General features: G+C 35.2%; 1 protein-coding gene across 10 annotated transcripts in view; it reads left to right on the forward strand.

Moving 5' to 3' along the window:
- The window catches only part of DMD (dystrophin), a 962852-nt gene that overhangs the window by 674419 nt on the left and 267067 nt on the right, over window positions 1–21366 (forward strand). For all 10 annotated transcript variants that reach the window (XR_005555060.1, XM_039329649.1, XM_039329655.1 and 7 more), the window contains 3 exons: window positions 5687–5788; window positions 7011–7116; window positions 17572–17774. Coding sequence is in view for 9 of the 10 variants with exons in the window: in XM_039329649.1 (XP_039185583.1) it covers window positions 5687–5788; window positions 7011–7116; window positions 17572–17774 (411 nt within the window). In the remaining variant the exon portion in view is untranslated. The remainder of the gene's footprint in view (window positions 1–5686; window positions 5789–7010; window positions 7117–17571; window positions 17775–21366) is intronic.

Here is a 21366-nt window from a genome sequence, read left to right on the forward strand (position 1 = left end):
TGCTAAAAAAATCAATCTTCTGCAAATAATCAAATAAATTATTGAAATTACCTTAAAAAAATAATTGCTTTTCATATCCCTACCAATGATAATATCCTTAAATTCTGTAAAATGAACACTTGCTGAATTACTATCAACTAAGAATCACCGAGACTGATTTAAAACATATTTATGCATTAGCTAGTGAACAAATCTTTGAAAAAACAGAAACTGAACTAAGAAAACAGAAAATGTTCTGTTAACATTGTTCTGTTAACATTGTTATGTTTGTTAACATGAAGTGATTGATACCATTATTATACCTTGCAGATAAGCTCAATCTTTTAAAGTATGAAAGTTTGAATCCAAATAGAGAAACAATGAATGTTCTGATAAATTCAGGAACCTTGCTAGCATATACCAAGGTGAATGACTATAGTCATTGCTACTGCAGCCTTCATGATATCATTCTGAGGACAAATTATCTAGAAGCCTTCTATAATAAAACTGAACTGGATGCTGATGGAAATCTAGATAGGAAGTTGCTTCCCAGCTGTAGCTTCTGTAGCAAAGAGACAACAGATCACCAGATAGCAGAACCAGTAGACCTGAGAAACTGCCCATGGATTCCAGATGCTGCTTTTGATATTACATACTGCAGCAATAAAACATTAGCTGCTTAAAAAGGTTGCCAAACACTCTTAAGTGTCTGTTAACATTTATTATCAGCCTAAGTTGCTAAAACCTGGCTGGGATCTTATACTATGTGCTATCTAGTCACCAAATTATCCCAATTTCCTGAATTAATTTAAGCATAATTAACCAAATAGCCAAGACTTGCTTCCCCAGATTTACTTAAGTTTAAAGTAACCTAGCTTATCCAGTTTTAACTAAATAGTTTTAACTAAAACTGGTCAAGATACAATGCAAATCCAGTTTTGTTTATCTCATTCATGCAAAGCCTTTTTTTTCCCTGCAACTATTAGGTTTTTTTTTCTTTTTTTGGCAGTCAGAAAGAAGTTGTTGTGGAGATACTGAGTTACTTTCTAAAGGAATGGGAATAGAGATAATACAATACTTCAGAGATGAAGAAAACATAGATAAAAAAAACCTCCTAAAGAAAACAGTGAAGAGGCAACAACCAGGTGGTCTACCACCTGGGAATAGCAGGCTCTAAGGCCAGCCAATGAATCATAGCTCAAGACTGAAGCTGATCTAAGGGTTTCTGCTCAAACTAATTTATTGAAATCCATTCCCTCTTTGTTTTGGATAGCAATGGAGCAACTCAGATGCTCTATTCCTTAGTCAGCTGGGTGACTTTGAGCCAGTCCATCTCTCTCAGCCCTATTCTGGGAAATCAAAACAAAATATAGTGACCAGCCAGTGTTAAATTATAATGTATAAGCTTGAGTAAAGAGGTTTTTATCCTGCAGTGGAATGATTTGTGCTTAGTAGGAGTAGGAAGATGAGGAGCTTTAATGCTTCTCTGTAATTGTTTAACTGAAAATCTAATCAAAACTTGTTTCTGAATAGTTTATTATGAAAAAGAGAGGAAGAAAACTGATGCTTATCTTATAATATAGAGGTTTCATACCTATTTTAAAGTAAGTTTTACAATGTGTTTGGACCTTAAATGTCTGTGTCTCAGTTGACTGATACAATGAAGAATATACCATAATTTTACACTGAGCACATTTTAGATAAGCTTAGCCACAGCAGGCTTATCTTCTCTTCCACCAAAGCATTGATAGAACTCAAAGTGCTTGTCCTGATCACAGAAAAGCAGTTTTATACTTCTGAGCTTAACAATAGCATTCCAGGCTCTGTTTATATTGCTTAACTCTTGTAATTATCTTGGCAGAACTATTCTGTTCTTAATCTGATTTTAAGGTCATTGTTTGATGACTTGGAACCATTGTACTGTTTTGCTCCATCCTATCTTTGTAAGCTTTGTTCATTCCATTCGGCTTTCTAAAAGGATCTTGCAGTTAAGCCATATCCTAAATAGGTGACCCTTACTATGGATTCATTTGTTCATTTCTGTTTCTTATTTTATTTAAGATGAGATAAGATAAGATAACCTGCATTATTACTTTTTCTGTGTACATATTAAAAATGAAATTATGATGCCTACTCTCAAAAGAAAATATGTGTGTGTGTTTGTATGTGTATATATATTAATCACATCAATTTTGAATACACAGCAAAAAAAGTTTTGAGAGTTAACATGATTGATACTATATGGTTTATTACAGAATCTAGTTGTTCTGCTTCAGATATCATGAAGCCTCCTCCCACAAGCAGTGGTGGGATTCAGCCAGTTCGCACCCCTTTGGCAGAACCGGTAGCTAATTTTTTGTTGCCCAGGCCCAGAATGGACTTCCGAAAGTGGCATCCACACACAGAACCAGTTATTCACATATTTGAATCCCATCACTGCCCACAAGGTAACAAAGAAAACTGGTCATGGAGAGGATATGTAGTGTCCCAGACAATACTGCAGACCGTGGTCAAGCAGCGCTTATATGCAATGTCTTGGATAGAAGGAAGTGAACTTCCAATAATCTTTTCTGCTGCCCTCACTACTCTCTGCACAGCCTTCCTTAGTAAGCTAGAAAAAAGTGGGATAGACAGCATCACCACCAATGGATTTGTAACTGGCTGACAAACCGTATTCAACAAGTAGTCCTCAATGGTACTACATCCACATGGAGAGAAGTAAGCAGTGGGGTACCACAGGACTCCATCTTAGGCCCAGTACTCTTTAATATCTTCATAAATGACTTAGATGAAGGAGTAGAAGGGGAACTCATCAAATTTGCAGATGACACTAAACTGGCAGGAGTAGCCAACACCACAGAAAAAAAGCTCGGAATCTAAAAAGATATTGACAAACTTGAACAATGGGCCCTATCCAACAAAATGAATTTTAATGTGGAGAAAAGCAAAGTTTTACATTTAGGCAGAAAAATCAAAGGTATAAGTACAGATTAGGTGAGACCTGGCTCAAAAACAGTAACTGTGAGAGAGACCTTGGAGTCCTAGTAGACGATCACTTGACTATGAGTCAGCAGTGTGCAGCAGCAGCCAAAAAAGCTAATACAATCCTGGGTTGTATAAACAGAGGCATAGAATCAAGATCACAGGAAGTATTATTACCACTTTATAAAACCCTAGTGAGACCACACCTGGAATATTGCAACCAATTTTGGTTACTATATTACAAAAAAGATGTTGAGATTTTGGAAAAAATTCAGAGACAAGCAACTAAAATGATCAAAGGCCTGGAGACTAAAATATACAAAGACCGGCTGCAGGACTTGGGCTTGGCTAGTCCAAAGAAAAGAAGAAACAGGGATGACATGTTAACCGTATTCCAGTGTTTGAGGGGCTGCCACCAAGAAGAGGGCATCAAACTATTCTCCAAAGTACCAGAGGGCAGGACAAGAAACAATGGTTGGAAACTGACCAAAAAGAGAAGCAACCTGGAAATAAGGAGAAACTTCCTGACAGTGAGGACAATTAACTAGTGGAACAGCTTGCCCTCAGAAATTGTGGGTGCTCCATCACTGGAGGTTTTTAAAAAGAGACTGGACAGTCACTTGTCTGAAATGGTATAGGTTCTCCTGCTTGAGCAGTGGGCTGGATTAGAAGACCTCCAAGGTCCTTTCCAGCTCTATTCTTTTCTATTTTTTCTGTCCAAAACAGTAATAGAAACAAATGTTGTTCTTCCAATACTGACAAATACAGTAAGGAATATTAATAACAGTAATGAAACTGATTTTCCCCTTGGATGGATCACATACTTAGAATTAAAAACAATATGTTTTTAGCTAAGAAAATATTAGTGATAGTAGCGGCTGGTGTAAAAGTCTCTCTTAGACCAAATAATCCAGGACCACATGGATCATACCCCAAGGTTCTGTTAGAACTGGCAGATGTGATCTCAGAACCACTGAACTATAGTTTTCAAAGATCCTGGAGTACTGGAGAACTACCAGAGGACTAGAAAAGAGCTGATGTAGTTCCCATCTTCAAAAAAGGAAAAAAATAGATCCAAGAAACTACAGACCTATAAGCATGACCTCAATACCTGAGAATATTCTGGAAAAGATAATCAAGCAATGAATCAGTGAACAAAGTTATAACCAAAAGCCAACATTGGTTTGTCAAAAACAGATCATGCCAGACAAATCATATTGCATTCTTTGACCAGATGACAAAATTAGTGGACCACAGGAAAGCTTGTGGATATAATTTACTTGGACTTCAGTAAGGCAATTGATAAAGTAGAACCCAATCTACTACTTAATAAGATAGAAAAATGTGGGTTAGGCAGCATCACCACCAGATGGATTCATAGCTGGCTGACTGGCCATACTCATCATGTGGTCCTCAGTGGAACTACATTTACATAGAGGGAAGTATGCAGTGGGCTGCCACAGGGCTCTGTTTTGGGCCCAGTGCTCTTCAACATCTTCATCAATAATTTGGATGAGGAGATAGATAGGGATCTCATCAAATTTGCAGATGACACCAAGCTGGCAGGAATAGCCAACTCTCCAGAAGATAGACTTAAGATACAGAAGGATCTTGACAGACTTGACCATTGGGTGCTGCTTAACAAAATAAAATTCAATGGTGAAAAAAGTAAGGTTCTACATTTAGGCAAGAAAAACCAAATGCACAGGTAGTGTATAGATGGTACCTTGCTCAATAGTAGTAACTGTGGGAGGGATCTCAGAGTCCTAGTGGACAATCACTTAAATTTGAGCCAGCAGTGTGCTACAGCTGCCAAAAAAGCCAAAACAGTGCTGCATTAACAGAGGGATAGAATCAAGATCACATGAAGGGTTAATACCACTTTATAAAGCCTTAGTAAGGCCACACTTGGAATACTGCATCCGGTTTTGGTCACCATGATGTAAAAAAGATGTTGAGACTCTAGAAAGAATACAGAGAAGAGCAACAAAGATGATCAGTCCTTACCAAGGACATGGGATAGGCAGATGTGGATGTTTGATGGCACTATAGATATTGTTGCAGAATGGAAGCTGTTCCTACTAAGACCGCCTTTTGCAATTGACTGATGGTGAATTTGTCAATGCCAATGGTGTTCAAGTGGTGTTCCAGTTGTTTTGGGATTGCACCCAAGGTGCCTATTACTATTGATACTACCCTTTCTTGCCTTTGCCACAGTCATTCTATTTCTATTTGTAGGTCTTTGTATTTTGTTATCTTCTCCAGTTCATTTTCTTCTATTCTGCTGTCTCCAGGCACTGCCATGTCTACTCTCCAGATTTATTGTCCTCCTCCTCCTCCTCCTCCTCCTCCTCCTCCTCCTCCTCCTCCTCCTCCTCCTCCTCCTCCTCCTTCTTCTTCTTCTTCTTCTTCTTCATTATCATCATCATCATCATCGTCATCTTCATCTCTGGAAAGTCAGATCTATGCAATATTCTTTTAAATATATCTTAATTCCTGTATGAATTTTATTTTGATTTAGTTCTGTAATGTTCAGTCACTAAGATACTGTTGTTGCTTCAATTTTTTTTTAAAAAAATGTTTTTTGCTAAACATGTTCGATTATTACTTATAATAAGAAACTAATCTATCCAGAATACAACATCCTGGGGAATTTCAAACTATGATTTTTTTATTGTTCAAAATAGAGTTAATCTACACTTAACTTTTGTTTTTGCTTTTTCAGGAAATTGAAGCAACTGTAAAATCTAAACAGCCAGATGTGGAAGGAATTTTGTCTAAAGGGCGTCATTTATATAAAGAAAAACCAGCTACTCAACCAGTAACGGTATTGAAGCAACCTTAGTAATACTCATTACTGTATAATAGATTATACTTCCCCTGTTGCAAACTCGTCCTTGATGTGATCTGTTTGAAATTATTAAAAATGCAGAGCCTGAGACACTACAGAGAAATAAAAGTTATCTTTTCAGTTAAAATTGTTTATTAATTTCTTAAATTAACAACTTGTTTGACTTTGGTGGGTCAAAAGTAGTTTTATCTAAAATTCTATAACATGATCACAGAAGAAAAAGAGTAATATTAATACTCTGTGTATACTATGTGAGAGAAATGGAAAAAATTCTATTTACTGACATATTAGGGAATTTGGGAAGGAAAAGAGATATCCTTCCTATTTAGAGATACCTTTTCCTTCCTAAATTTCTTCATATGCCAATAAACAGAAACAGTTAGTGGACTTGATACAAAAAGGGGGAAAAGTAAAAGTCATATTTTTATATCACAATGATTGCCAAATTTATTTCTTTTGTGGCCCTTCTGTTCCATTCTTAATATTATCAAACTTGACAAAATGATGCAAGCAGTCTTTGCGCTGGATGTACAAAGATCATGCATGCAAACAAGATTTAATATTACTTTATTTTTTGATGGATGAAAGATTAAAAACACATTCAGTATAAGCAGTATTGTATTATGTAATCCTACTATTCAGTCAGTAATACATATCTTATTCCACTATTATCTTTACTTTACTTGGTGCACAAAATTTATACTCCTGGATACAGAATCCTGTGCAAACTAATTGCAGATGTAGAATAAATGGTTTTGAAACTAAATAGATTGGCTTGTAGTGTCACTAGAGACTTGCACAAACATGCTGGATTGTCTTCTATTGATACTGTAACATTGAAGTTTGTACCTCAGCATGAGATTACATTAGATCAGGAGTGTCAAACTCGCAACATCACATGACGTGTCGCAACATATCATGACTTTTTTCCCATTGCCAGCAATGGGGTGGGCGCGGTTTTGCCATGACACATCCGGTCCATGGGCCAGCAGTTTGACACCCCTGCATTAGATGATCAACTCTTTCAACTCAGTGATTCTACCTGAACAATGAACTACTAATTACAAATGAGTTTTGAATGCTATCTTAACAGAATAGAACTTAAAAGCAATAAATATATAGGTGAAATATTTATTTTAAAATGATAGATCTTTATGAAACTTTTAATAATAGGCTTAAATATTTTTCTTTCTTTTAGAAAAAATTGGAGGACTTAAACACTGACTGGAAAATAGTAAATCATTTAATCCAAGCACTAAAAGAAAAGCCAGGATCTGCAGTTCCAGTTGTACCTTTTGGGGCTGGTAAGTACCTAATAACTTAAAACCTTTAAGTAAGTACTAGGTAAATACCTAATAACTTTTAACCTTTCAGTTAATGCTGAAAGGTTAAAAGTTAATGCTGCTGTAACTGTAATAATAACTCTGACATCTTAATATGCTCTATAGCAGCGGTTCTCAACCTATGGGTCGCGACCCCATTTGGGGTCGATCGACCACTTTTCGGGGGTCGCCAAAGGCGGTGATCCGCCATTTTCTCCCCTCCGGGGGCGGCGCCATGCATGCGCGCCACACATGGGGGCAGCGGCGCGCCTCCGGGGGCGATGCCGTGCATGCATGGTGCGCATGGGCCGCCCCGCGCATGCACGCCGCACATGGGGGGCTGCGCATGCACGCCACGCATGGGGGGCACACATGCGCACTGCGCATGGGGCACGCGTGTGCGCTGCGCGCGCCCCCCGCCCCCATGTGCGCTGCGCCGTGCATGCGCATAACGTTTGTGTGACGGGGGTCGCCATCACACAAACGTTGAGAACCGCTGCTCTATAGCATTAACATTACAACTGTATTTTTATTAAAACAGTTGAAATTAAAGCAGTACTTGAATAGTTTCCCTAATATGTTAAGAACTGTAATTCTATTACAATAGTAACATTACAATACTGTAATACAAAAAAACTATAGGGTAGGCATTAGATACCTTATCTGATAGTTACTGATAATGAAAAACAGAATAATAAACTATTATTAGTTGTTCTGCTGTAAAGGTATGCCTTTAGAAAAAATGGGCTATTAATAAATTTGTACAACTGATACCAATTCAATTTAAGGGTAGATTTAGCTGAATATGAAAGGTAAACAATAAAAAATTATCTGTAAATTACATAGAATTTAGTATGATTCTATGGCAAAATCACAACTTAATTATATTCCATTTTATAATTTATTTAAGCTATAGGAAACAATCAGAATATAGTTGGAAGGGACCTTAGAGATCTAGTCCAAGTCCCTGCTCAAGCAGGAGACCCTATACCATTTCAGACAGGTAGTTGTGCAGTCTTTTCTTTAAAACCTCCAGTGATGAAACACCTACAACTTCTGAAGGCAAGCAGTTCCACTGGTCAATTGTTCTCACTGTTAGGAAGTTTCTCCTTAATTCCATATTGCTTCTCCCCTTAATTAGTTTCCATCCACTGTTTCTTGTGTCACCTTCTGGTGCTTTGGAAAATAAGTTGATCCCCTCTTTTTTGTGGCAGCCCTTCAGATACTGGAATACTGCTATCATGTCACCCCTAGTCCTTCTTTTCTCTAGATAAGCCGTGGCCAAATCCTGCAACTGTTCTTCCTATGTTTTTGTCTCCAGGCCTTTAATCATCTTAGTTGCTCTTTGCAACTTTTTCCAAAGTCTCAACATCTTTTTGGAATGTGGTAACCAAAACTGGATAGAATATTCCAAATGTGGTCTTACTAAGTATTCATATGTATAAATTTATAAATACTTCATATTACTAATACTTCAGATGATTTTGATACTATGCCTCTGTTTTTATAACCAAAGATTGTATTAGCTTTTTTGGTAGCTGCCACACACTGCTGCCTCATGTTTAAGTGATCGTCCACTAGCACTCCAAGATCCCTCTCTCACTTACTGTTTTTGAGCCAGATTTTAGCTAATGTATATTTGTACCTTTGGTTTTTCCTGCCTAGGTGTAAAACCTTGCTTTTCTCCACATTAAATTTCATGTTGTTGGATAGGGCCATTGTTCAAGTCTGTCAAGATCTTTTTGGATCCTGACCTTTGTCTTCTAGGGTGTTGGCGATTCCTGCCAGCTTAGTGTCATCTGCAAATTTGATGAGTTCCTCTCCTATTCCCTTGTCTAAGTCATTTATGAAGATATTGAAGAGTACTGGGCTTAAGAGGGAACTTTGAGGTACCCCACTGCTTACTTCCCTCCATCTAGATGTAGTACTATTAAGGACTACTCATTGAGTACAGTTTGTTAGCCAGTTGCAATCCATCTTGTGGTAATGCTGTCTATCCCAAATTTTTCTAGTTTACCAAGAAGTAGATTGTGTTCTAATTTGTCAAATGCCTTACTGAAGTCTAAGTATACTATGTCCACACCATTTGGCTGATCTACTAATTTAGTCACTTTGTCAAAAAATGAAATAAGATTGGGTTGGCATGATCTGTTTTTAACAAAACTGTGCTGACTTTTAGTTATAACTTTATTTGTTTCTAGATGTTCACAGATCTGGTTTTTGATAATTTTTTCCAGTATCTTCCCAGGTATTGATGTTAGGCTGATTAGTCTGTAGTTTCCTGGGTCTGTTCTTTTTTCCTTTTTTAAAGATAGAAATCACATCAGCTCTTTTCCAATCCTCCGGTAGTTCCCCAGTGCTCAGGATTTTTGAAAGATATGGTACAATGGTTCTGAGATAATATCTGCCAACTCCTTCAGTACTCTGGGATGTAATCCATCAGGTCCTGGTAATTTATATTTATCAAGATCAGACAGGTGTTCTCTTACCATTTTCTTGCTTAATGATTTGGCTTTTTTCTGGTATTAAAAATACATTTAAGCATTACATCTCTATGTAGTAAAATATATTAATTATTACATTCCAATGTGATAAAATATTTTGCAAGTTCATTGAGATATTATTTCTGTCATATAATCCTTAATTTATAAATGAGTATCTTCACTTCGCTATGCATATTTGGAAACACTGTCAACAAATTTGGACTTAAATGTCTAAGAATGTAATGTATTTGGTTACTGATTTCTTGAATACAGATAGACCTCTGCCAGCTTTTCTAAATCTCACGCCATTGATATTTCCTTACGTGGACTAAATTTGCAACTTTTTTCATCTGATTTAGACAACTTATTATTGCTATCTCAAAAATAAAAGTACATGCCTTGCACTAATCACAAATATTTTGTATGCAAATCTATTCCTTAATTGCTATCAGTTTCTAATAAAATAAAAATATGGTTTTTAAAATAAATCAAGTGAGAAAAGGTTCGGTAAGAGGGTGTGAATAAATTTTATACAGTCTTCACCTGAGTTATGCTTGTATTTGTTTTGGTCACATATAATTTCCTTACTATTCTCAATCATATGCAAATTTTCAAAATCCGCAATGGTCAGGGCTTAGCAATATTTCTGAGATAATTTATTCAGAGCAGAAAAATGAATATGCAAATGGTAAATCTGACCAGAGCACAGTGTATCCAATCATCATAGATATTATCCTCAAACAGTTTATCATAACCTATTTGTAATAACAGTATCAGGCTTAAGGAAAAAAATACTTGACAGTTTATATTCACCTGAGCCTGAGCATTTTTTCCCTGCATAAATATCAGAAAACTCTCTGTGTAGTCTGCAATATCTCCTGGGATTCCACAAAGTTCTATATGATCATTTGTTGTCATCAGTTTGTTGTCATCAATAATTTGTTTGTCAGAATCCTACAATAAGGATTTATGACAACCCTCCTTTCAAAACTCTTTAAATGAACAAATTACATTATGTTTATTTAGTATTTCAGAGACAGTTAATATAGGAAATTACCAGCAACTAAGGACTTATAAAATATTATTTATAAATGTATATGCTTGTGTATATTTTATGATCTGTATAAAACAACAATGCTGCTCGAATGTCCAGTTTTATTAATGTTTAAATATATGTCCAGCATTCAAATTTCAGCTAATGTTGATAGTGATTCTTAATGGCCCTAGTAGTGCTAGAAAGTTTATTCTATATTGAAAAGGCCTGATAATGGTTTAATTTGACTCCATCTGAGCAAATGAAAATACTGGAGAAAGCTTTTTAGGTTGTTCCATTCAAAGACTGATTTCTTATGTAATGAAATCTATTAATAAATAAATAAATGTAGTTTTTGAATGTCAGAATCACATTGCAGGAAACATTTTCAACTCAATCTCTCATCCAATAAAAAGAAAAATAATTCAGGTTAATACAGCTACTCTTTTGGAATTCAGATCAGAAAATTTCAGTTTTAATATACTCTACATAAGAAATCTCTATATGCTCCGGAGGTCATTCAGAGTATGTACACCAACACTAATATTGAAAAATAATGAATAGAGCCTGGCTAAAAACTGAATATGTTTTAAAAACTAGGTGAATACTAGCTTAATAAATCATTTCAGTGATTCAATTTTCCATGATAGATTTTTGGTGTTCTATCTACCCAGGTGGCCACAATGCTAATAGTTTGGCTGCCAATTAACCAGCTATGTTGTAGGACACCCTTGTGTGCTTCCCAAGGTGCACCACAGGAGGGCAAAGTGGCTTTGCACCAGAAAGAAAAATGAGTGGCTCTTCTTGCACCATCATCCTAAGCCCCTCTCTTTCCCAAAGTCACAAATTGGAGGGTTCAGAAGCCGGCAGGAATCTGACTGCCTGCATAGAGTGCCAACTTGTCTCCCCACTGAAATGATACATATTTATCTACTCACATAGAATATACTTTTGAACTCTTAAGTTGACAGAAGCTTAGCTGAGTGACAGTTCACCCTGTCAAGCAGTGCTAGGACTCGAACTGCTAGAGCAGGAACCCTCTCCAGCATTATTAGGCCATCTTGTCTCCCATCCTGTCTAATGGTAGAATATTTTAATGCATCAGTGAAGTGAATCATAAGATCTAAAAAATTGAAAAGAAATGTAAGCCATTAAAAATTTGCTTGAATCCAAAGATTCCCTAATGTATGACGGTCTAACTGCTGTTACTGTTAGGAAGCTTTTATTTAATACCCATGGTGCTTCCTTATGATTGCATCAACATATATTTTTACACTCTGAGTCAAGAGGGAAATTTACATGATTTGTTTACTGATACAAATTATCCTACCCCAACAGCTGAGCTTTAATTAGTCTAAGTAAGAACACTGATCAATTAAAGGAAAATGATTGATTAATCCTCTGGCTTGATTTCCCTACCATCAAGTATCATTTATCAGGAAAAGCAATAACTAGTTTCATCGTTAATGTGTTATGGAGTGATGTGGAGCAAATGTAAGTGGATGCCTGGAAAAGAGGATTTAGCCATATTCCCAACTGAGAGTTACTAGTGACATTTCCTTTCAGCTGTTTCTGAACATATGTCTAGAGGTGTTCTATTTAAAAAAACAGAGTTGTTTGTTTAAATGCATGTCTTGTGTTCTTCTTGCAAAGCTCTATTCTCACGTACTAAAAGTTACTGAAAATACTGCGTATGGTTGACAAAAATGAGCTGAAGTAGGAAGATATGTTCATACAATGCATTAATAGAACTCCCTTCCTGTTTACCCAGCATCTTGCTCCTAAATATACAACCTGTACAAGGGATCAATCAAAAAGCTTTGTTAGGGAACGGCTGTATGGAGCAGCATTCTAAAGTAGTCAGAGAAATATGAAGTAAAAGTCCTATATGTGTATATAAAAAGCCTATATAAAGCCTGACTTGCACTTGTAAAAGATGAGTTGGACATTTTTCAGCAGTATGTAAAAATCAGAAAGTGCTTCTGGATACTGTAGAACTGGAAAGCCTATTTGCAGTTCTAAATCAATGACAATCAATTGTTCATAAAGTGTAACTGGATTTGTGCTGGAAAAACACAGGTTTAATACTGGAACTAAAGACAAAGTAAACTGTCTCCATAATGGACTGGAGATGAAACAAGAATAGTTATTGAGGCATCTCCTATACTCAGTTGGAATCTGCCTTTCTGTAACTTAAATCCATTGTTCCATTTCTTGCACTGTGGAATATATAGTCCTTATCCTTTAATAAATTTGAAAAAAATGCTGTCATGTTCTCCCTCAGTCTCTTTTCAAGTAAAACTTTTATTAGTTTCTTCAGTCATAGAATTTTATTTCTAGTCCCCAGATCATCTTAGTTGTCCTTTAGAAAAGGACTTCTGAATCCCTTCTTAAAAGTGTGATTCTTAGAATGGGAATAGCACTCAAGATGGAGGTTAATAGAATTGTTATTACATGTAATTAGAAAAATATACCTCTGTAAATATAGAGCCATTTGCCATTTTTGCAGCCACTTCATTTTTCAAACTCATTTTGAGATTTCAGTCCACTACTATTTCAAAATTACTGTACAAGATCTTTGTTACAAATACTATTATCAAGACACATACTTCTGATGTAATTTTTTAACATTTTAAACTTACCAGCATCCTTATGTGAGGAAAGGGCAATTCTAAATGTGAGATGACAGAGATAGATGATAGATAGATAGACAGACAGACAGACAGACAGACAGATAACATGATGGATAGATGGATAGATGGATAGATGGATGGATGGATGGATAGATAGATAGATAGATAGATAGATAGATAGATAGATAGATAGATAGATAGATATGATTGATAGATAAATAAAATTTAAATGTCATTGATAAAGTTAACTCAGCCTAAACATACTTCATCAATCAGTATCAGTCACATCCAATGGCAGCTCATTGCCCTCTAAGCAAGCTGAGGCCAAAAAAGCCAAAATTAAAAACCAAGGAAAGAACTGAAGTGGCTCAACAGGTTATTGAGGCCTTTCCAACCTCTGGTGAAGGGGAGAGAACTCCGACCTCTGAGAAGCTTAGACTAGTCTTCTATGAGAGTGATAGTGAAGGGGAGGATGACCCTATGGTAAGTAGTCCTATTTCTCCAATGACAACCAAAGTAGAACTGTTTGTACCTTCTTCAGGAGTAAAGGAGACCCTTACCTATTGGACTCAGGCTGCACTAGGAGTGCGATCAGCTTGCCCACAGTAAAAAAAATTGGACTGCAGTTTAGAAAGTTAAGACAAGCCATGGGGTTTAAGCAGTTAGATGGATCTTTCATGGGGGGGGGGGGAACCTGCAAGTTACCTCACCGAATCAATGACTATAAAGTTGGGCAAGCATACTGAAATCATTTGTTTTATTGTAGCCCCTGGAATGACTGAAGGGATGATTTTAGGGTTAGTCTGGCTAAAGAAAAGAAATCCCCCTTTAGAGATTGGAATAACAACAAGTGGCAATTAAGGAACAGAGCAGTCAATCAACAAAAGCCACAGGAGGCACCAGCTAGTAGCTGCTTGCCAATGGTTAAGAAAGCAAAAGTGAGAGAAGGAAATACACAAAAAGCAACACAGCAGTTAGAGCACACAGTACCTGCTGAATACAGAGATTTAATGGAAATATTTAGTGAAAAGAAATTGGATATTCTCCCCCCTCTTCGGCCATTGGACTGTGCCATTGAGATAATTCCAGGGGACAAATTTTGTAAACCAAAAATGTATGCTATGAGACCAAACAAAATGGAAGAGCGTAGAGGATTTTTAGATAAAACCCTGGCTCAAGGTTTCATCCATAAACCAGTAGGTTTTTCAGAGATGAAAGTAACTCTGGACTTTATTTGGATACTCGAGCTGGAGACAAGGACCAAATATCTAGCCTATTGTCAGGCTAGAGCTACTGTATTTAAATAGTTTGTCAGTACAAGATGTCAGGAAAGAAAAATGGTTGTGATCCCAGGCAATGGTTAAAAGTCGGTACCAGAGACTTGTATGAGATGATAAAGCAGGCTAAAAGGACCTTATTTCCAGCAATTATCTTTACCTCTGTCACTTCCTTTTAAATGTCAAGCTCTCTTTGGCAGGTTCTAACTTGGTCAAACTTCCCCAAAATTCGGTAGCACCATGTCAGTTATTCCAACTTTTAAAGTCTTGGATAGAATTTTGTTTTTCCTCCCATCTTATTCATGGCTTTCAAGAAGCACTGTTTTATGCTTCTCACAGTTTTTGATAAGAGCCAGTTGTTTCTTGATTTTATCCAAATTCTTGCCTGGTCAACTGTTACTCCCAATTATCTCTTAAAATAAAGCTCCCAGAACACTAAATGCACAGGGCGTAGGTCAATATGGCGGTTGATGGATCCTTCACACGAGAGCCAGGCTTCCTTCAATAGCCTGCCACTTTTCATGGTGTCATTTGCTACCACCTTCGCCCCCTCAAAATCAAAGTACTGCAGGCCACTTTAGCTGACTGTGTTCAGCAGGTCACTGGTTCAAATCTCACTGGCTCAAGGTTGACTCAGCCTTCCATCCTTCCGGGGTAGGTAAAATGAGGACCCAGATTGTTGGGGGCAATGTAAATATATATATATACATTGCTTACTGGTGTACACTGCTTAGAGAGTGCTTGCACTTAAAGCGGTATATAAGTCTCATAAATAAATAAATAAATAAATAAATAAATAAATAAAATGTGTGTAAGCATTTGGGAGTATTGCTCCCATCTCCTTATAGCCAGCTTGTTAGAACCAGGATCCAAGAGCACAACCCAACAACCCTAGAGAGTTGTATAGGCTCAAGTCATCTTCTGATGAATTTTGAGTGCTGCTCACCTGGCAACACTATAGTAACTGGGCAATAGGATTATTTCTGTTTACCTTGGATATGTATGTAGTAATGATAAGATGAAACTAGTGCAACGTCTGTGTCTCCCCATCACAAGACCCATCACCAGCCTCTCACTGATGACTCACATCTGACCCACTGATAATTCACAGAATTTTTCTTAGTCTCTTTCTGAGTTTGTTAAAATCAGCTCTTTTAAAGTTTAAGACACTGGTTGGATTATATTCTATTGTGATTGAATATATTATTATAACATATTGGTAAGCAGTAGCAAGAATTTTTTGGCATTAGCACAGTTCTTTTCAAACCATAGCTTGGAGTAGTACGTTGTTGACTCAAGGGTGCATTGGTTTTATGGATGAGAGACTATTGGAGTTCTTGTGTAAAAGTGTTTTAGTTCTCAAAGATAATGCATATGACTCAGCTGATATCAGGATAGATTAAAAGCACTGTAGGTTATCTGAGGCCAGTAGCTCATTTATGATTTGATTTAGCCCGTGGGGTTCCCTTGACTTAGCAATAGTTCTTCCTGCTGACAATTGGATTAAGGTTAGAAATTTCACACATTTATGTTTTTTCATTCAGAAACATTCCAATGCCCAATTGAGCAATAAATGCCAATGTTTTATTTCTTTTCTCCACCAACCTTTGGAGTATTTGACCTACATTATCCTCTGTGCTATAAGTGTTATTTGCAATGACATGTATGAAGTTCTTTGCATATTTCAAGACTAGACATATGTATTCCAAGTTATGTTAGTTGAAACTCTTCTTTCACTTTGTCAAGCTCTCATTTAGAATTGAGATAAACTAATTTTTTATGCTCTATTTAGTCATCAATTTGTTAGTAACTTTATTTGTCAGTCTCTTTTTCCCAAATACAAATATGCCTATAGCCATAATTTCTAAATGAAAGCATAGATAAGAAGTGTGACATTAAATGTTCAATTGAAAAAGAAATGTATTTTTTATGTCTGTTTTAAAAATAGTAGTATTAGTTTACTTATAATGTAAACTACTAAAACTATGCCTAAAACTAAGCATAGTAACAGTTTAGGATAAAGACAGCAATAATGCCATAACCCATTATAGTCATCTTCCATAAAAGGGCCATGCAATATAATTCCAAATTTAAGGAATCTTTACTTTTTATGCGATACTGTTGTTGTCATTGTTACTGTTTTTAGGAAACCCTAATGTCCTGAGTTACTAGTTAGAAAATTATTCTTACCGTAATCATGGGAAGAAATGTTAGGAACTAAAGAGAAATTTCCTGACAGTTAGAACAGTTAATCGGTGGAACAACCTGTCTCCAGAAGCTGTGAATGCTCCAACACTGGAAGTTTTTAAGAAGAGACTGGATAGCCATTTGTCCGAAATGGTGTAGGGTTTCTTGCCTGAACAGGGGGTTGGACTAGAAGACCTCCAAGGTTCCTTCCAACTTTATTATTATTATTATAAATATGATAAATAAATACATCTGCAGTTTGTTGAGTGTAAAGTGAAACAACATCTTTTTATATAATGAAATAAGTCTCTGATCAATTCAAACATTGTATTTGCATTTATATTTGAAAATAAATCTGAACCTAAATAGCTACTTTCTTTGGGAAAGTAGTTGGGCTCTTAGTTTATTTCCAGCCCCTCTTGAATTTGTTCATCATCATGGAAATAGTGCTAGAAGTTATTGATTATTTGTCAGTTGGAAATCAGAAGCTAGCTAATATTTTCCATGGTGATATGGCAAAAAAAAATCCACATATAAGGAGGTCAGAAGGCTATGGAGAAATAGAAAAACTCAGTTGTTTCATCTGCAAATTAAGTTTTGGTTCCTTTCTCTTCAGTTCAGAGCCATTTTGAAGGGCTATCACTATGCCCAAATAGACATAAATACATATTAATTATTAAAACAAAACAAAAAAAGCTGACGACACTTCTAATGACAGCAGTTGAAATAAATAATAATGCTAAAATAATTACAATTACAAAAATGTATTAACGCATTTTGCCCTTGTCAGTAACTTCTTAACCAAACTGTTACTGTGGTTACAGAAACTCTAGTAACCAAGGAAACTACCATCTCCAAACAAGAAATGCCATCATCTTTGCTTCTAGAGGTACCAGCCCTGGCTGATTTCAATAAGGCATGGGCAGATCTCAATCACTGGCTTTCTCTGTTGGATCGAGTGATAAAATCCCAGATAGTTACCGTCGGTGATATTGATGAAATCAATGACATGATCATCAAACAAAAGGTATGTAAAATATTTACATACTGCTTTTTCTATGTATTAGTACAAATAGCTATAATAACATGTCTCTAAATGTAAAAAAATAAAATCTTTTGAATTATCTTTTTAGGAAACCTGTTTTAAATCGAAGTCTGATTTATTTGTCTTTTTCACACTAATGTTTAAATATTTGCAAAAAACATAAATAAAAAAAATCACAGTCTACGTATTGTTTCTAGTGGAATAATTTTCCTTATGTTTGGATTCCATGCCAAATTATCTTCAGAAACTATATATAAGTTGAACAGTAAATAAGGCGTGCAAATGATTCTTTGCCTTTGTATGTTGGAGTATTTTTTTTTAAAGTTACAATTGTATTATTAGAGATATTTTCAATCCCCATTTTTAAAAAGAACATACCATTAACAAGTGTTTTGTTAGCAAATAATACTACTTATCTTTGTAAAACAAAAAATATATAGAATTTATATATCTCTACTCTAAAATTAATAAAACAATTTAATAATTTATTTTAAAAGAATTACTTCTTCTAAATCTAATGTTGTTCAGTATAAGAGCTACAGTTTGCATGATACACAACTTCCTAACATTCTAGCAATTTTTTATTATATGGGGTTTTGTTTTGTTTTTTAACTTTTTTTCTTTTGTTTTGTTAGGCAACAATTATTTTTTCTAGTGTAAAACATTCAGTGCAAAATGTTTGAAAATGTTCTCTCTATTTATATGTCTGTAGAACAAAAGAAGATTAAAGAGCTTTAAAAAAAAAAGCAACTTTATTGAATTTCCCCAAAAAAGTTAAAATGCAAAGAAAAAAAGTTAAAATGCAAAGAGGGAAAAAGCAAAATTTGGTGTGCAAAAGGAAAAGGGAAAAAGGTTATAGAATCTAGAGTAAGTTCCCACTTTGTTTGGTACAGATGCAAGAATAAGCCTTTGAACTGGAGTATACCACAGCATACTATACTTCTATAATCAGATACAGTTCTAGTTATTAAATCCAAAGATTAAAATTTCAGGGTTTTTTCAGTTTCAAGCAAATAATTCAAAAGTAGTTTCCAAGAAGAAACAAAGTTACTCTTTTTTTTTCATTAAAGTGGTCAATTTCGCCATTTCTGCCAACTGCATTACCTTAATTGCTGTGAAAATTGTGACTATTTTAGCAATATCTTACATTTGCCATAAAGATTTCAATAGTTAATTTTCTCCCAATATTATCGTGTTTCAGTTATTATCACTTCACTCCCCTTCCTGTTAAAGATAACAGTGTGTGTTTGTTTATGTGCTTCCACATGCACAAAGTTAGTTTTCTAAGTGCAAATATACCTGTGAGAAACAATTAACCCTTTAATCAGGTATTCTAATAAAGACCAGAAAAACAAAACTATTTACATTTATGCTTATGCATAAATGCTTATACTTAAAGATTTAAGTTTTAGGCTTATGTTTTGTAAATGATGACTGTTAATATTTACTCTTCCTACTTGGTTTCTGGTTGGGTTCTTCCTACTTGAGATTAGATTGGGGATTTTTATGTTAAAAGTTACCCCTTGTGTAAAACATATGAGAGCACTTGAATTCTAAGGGCAAGTTGATCTGTTGAATTTATCGCATTTTCATCTATGGAACTAACTTAATGTACTTCTTTTATGTTTTTACCAAATGGAATGGCTTTTTTTCTCTTATACTCTCCAATTTATAGATGACAGAATACAAATATGGGTATTGCTATGACTTTTTGTGTGTTAACATATAATATTTTATTATTTTTGCACATTTTCCACATTGAAATATGGACATCTCTGAAGCACATGGCATTCATTATGTAAAATGAATATTTAAGTTCCTAAAATAGTACCTTCCTTGCATCAATGTATTATAAAAAAATCTAATTTAAATATGAGAAAATGGTGGTTTTTTTTTAAACAAGATTATTTCTAAATATCTTACTAGAAACTGATTAATAAAACTAGAACATCTTCCCATGTAAGGTGAAAAGACAGATGACCTAATTATTATGCTGGCAGGAAGAGAAAGCAAATACTTTATACAGGAAAGAAGAGCTTATTTATACTTTTATAAAATTTATACAAAGTTATAAATAATCCAGTTTTGTAAAACTTACATGTTAATCTTTCCCTGATGTCAGCTACTGTGAAATTATTTTTAAAATATGTCACAAACATAATCAGAAATGCTGTTTGATATATTTTGCTGATTAATACCTGTTCCCATTTGATAAATAATTGCATCGGGTGCAATATGTAAAACAGGAAGGATCATATCTAAAATTAATTGCTGAGAGTTGTAAATTCCTTTCTGTATCTTTGAAAATCAGTTTAGTAGCTTTTCTGATTTTTTTCTAGTTATTGTATATAAAAGTAGATTTTTTTTGTATTATTGTAATTGTTACTATAAATACTATGAATTACAATAGCAGTTTCACTAACATTTTAAAGTTTTTCTTAATCCAAAGTATGACCAAGGCAAAAGCTTTAATATTCAGATTTTTTAAAATCCTATTTTGAAGATTCTTTTAATTATCTTGATTTTTGTCTTTTCATGTTATTATAAACATTATATTTCACTCTCCTTTTTCTCATCTCTGCTCACTCATTCAGAGAGTAGCATATGGTGTGAATTTGTTTACAGTTATAATATTGGCCTTTATGGTTCAAATAAGACAAGAAAATAATGCAAGAAAGTAATACGAGAAAAATGTGATGTCTTTAAGAGCACATGGGAGAAAAGAGAAAGGAAGCACATCTCTTGCCAGTGTAATAAACCTTTATCTGATTATTTTTTTTGTATAATTCTATTATCATATACAGTACTGTGCAAAAGTGTTAGGCAGTTGTGCAAAAACGCTATAAATTAAGAATGCTTTTAGAAATACAAGTGTTAATAGATTATTTTTATCAATTAACAAAATGGAACATTAATGAACAGAAGAGAAATCCAAATCAAATCAATATTTGGTGTGACCACCCTTTGCCTTCAAAACAGCATCAATTCTTACATTTGAAAACTTGCACAAAATCAGGAATAGGAGTAGATGTATGATTAACCAATTATATCAAGCAGGCACTAATGATGATCGATTTCATATGTAGGGTGAAACACAGTCATTATCTGAAAGAGAAACAGCTGTGTAGGAGGCTTAAAATTGGGTGAAGAACAGCCAAACTCTGCTACTAAGGTAAAGTTGTGGAAGTCAGTTTCATGTCACAGGTCATACACCATGCAAAACTGAGCACAGGAAATAGACAAATGGTAGTTATACTGCATCAGCAAAGTCTTTCCCAGGCAAAAATTTCAAAGCAGAGTGGAGTTTCAAGATATGCTATCCAAGCTCTTTTGAAGAAGCACAAAGAAACATGTAACTCTGAGGACTGTAGACGCAGAGGTCAACCAAGGAAACTTAATGCAGCAGATGAAAGACACATCATGCTTACTTCCTTCAACATCGGAAGATGTCCAGCAGTGCCATCAGCACAGAACTGGCAGAAACCAGTGGAAGGTACACCCATTGATTGTCCAGAGAAATTTGGCCAGAAGTGGCCTTCATGGAAGAATTGCACCCAAAAAGCAATATGTTTTC

Source organism: Crotalus tigris, unplaced genomic scaffold, assembly GCF_016545835.1.
Source record: "Crotalus tigris isolate CLP2741 ecotype Arizona unplaced genomic scaffold, ASM1654583v1 scf7180000024401.5802323, whole genome shotgun sequence".
NCBI lineage: Eukaryota > Metazoa > Chordata > Lepidosauria > Squamata > Viperidae > Crotalus > Crotalus tigris.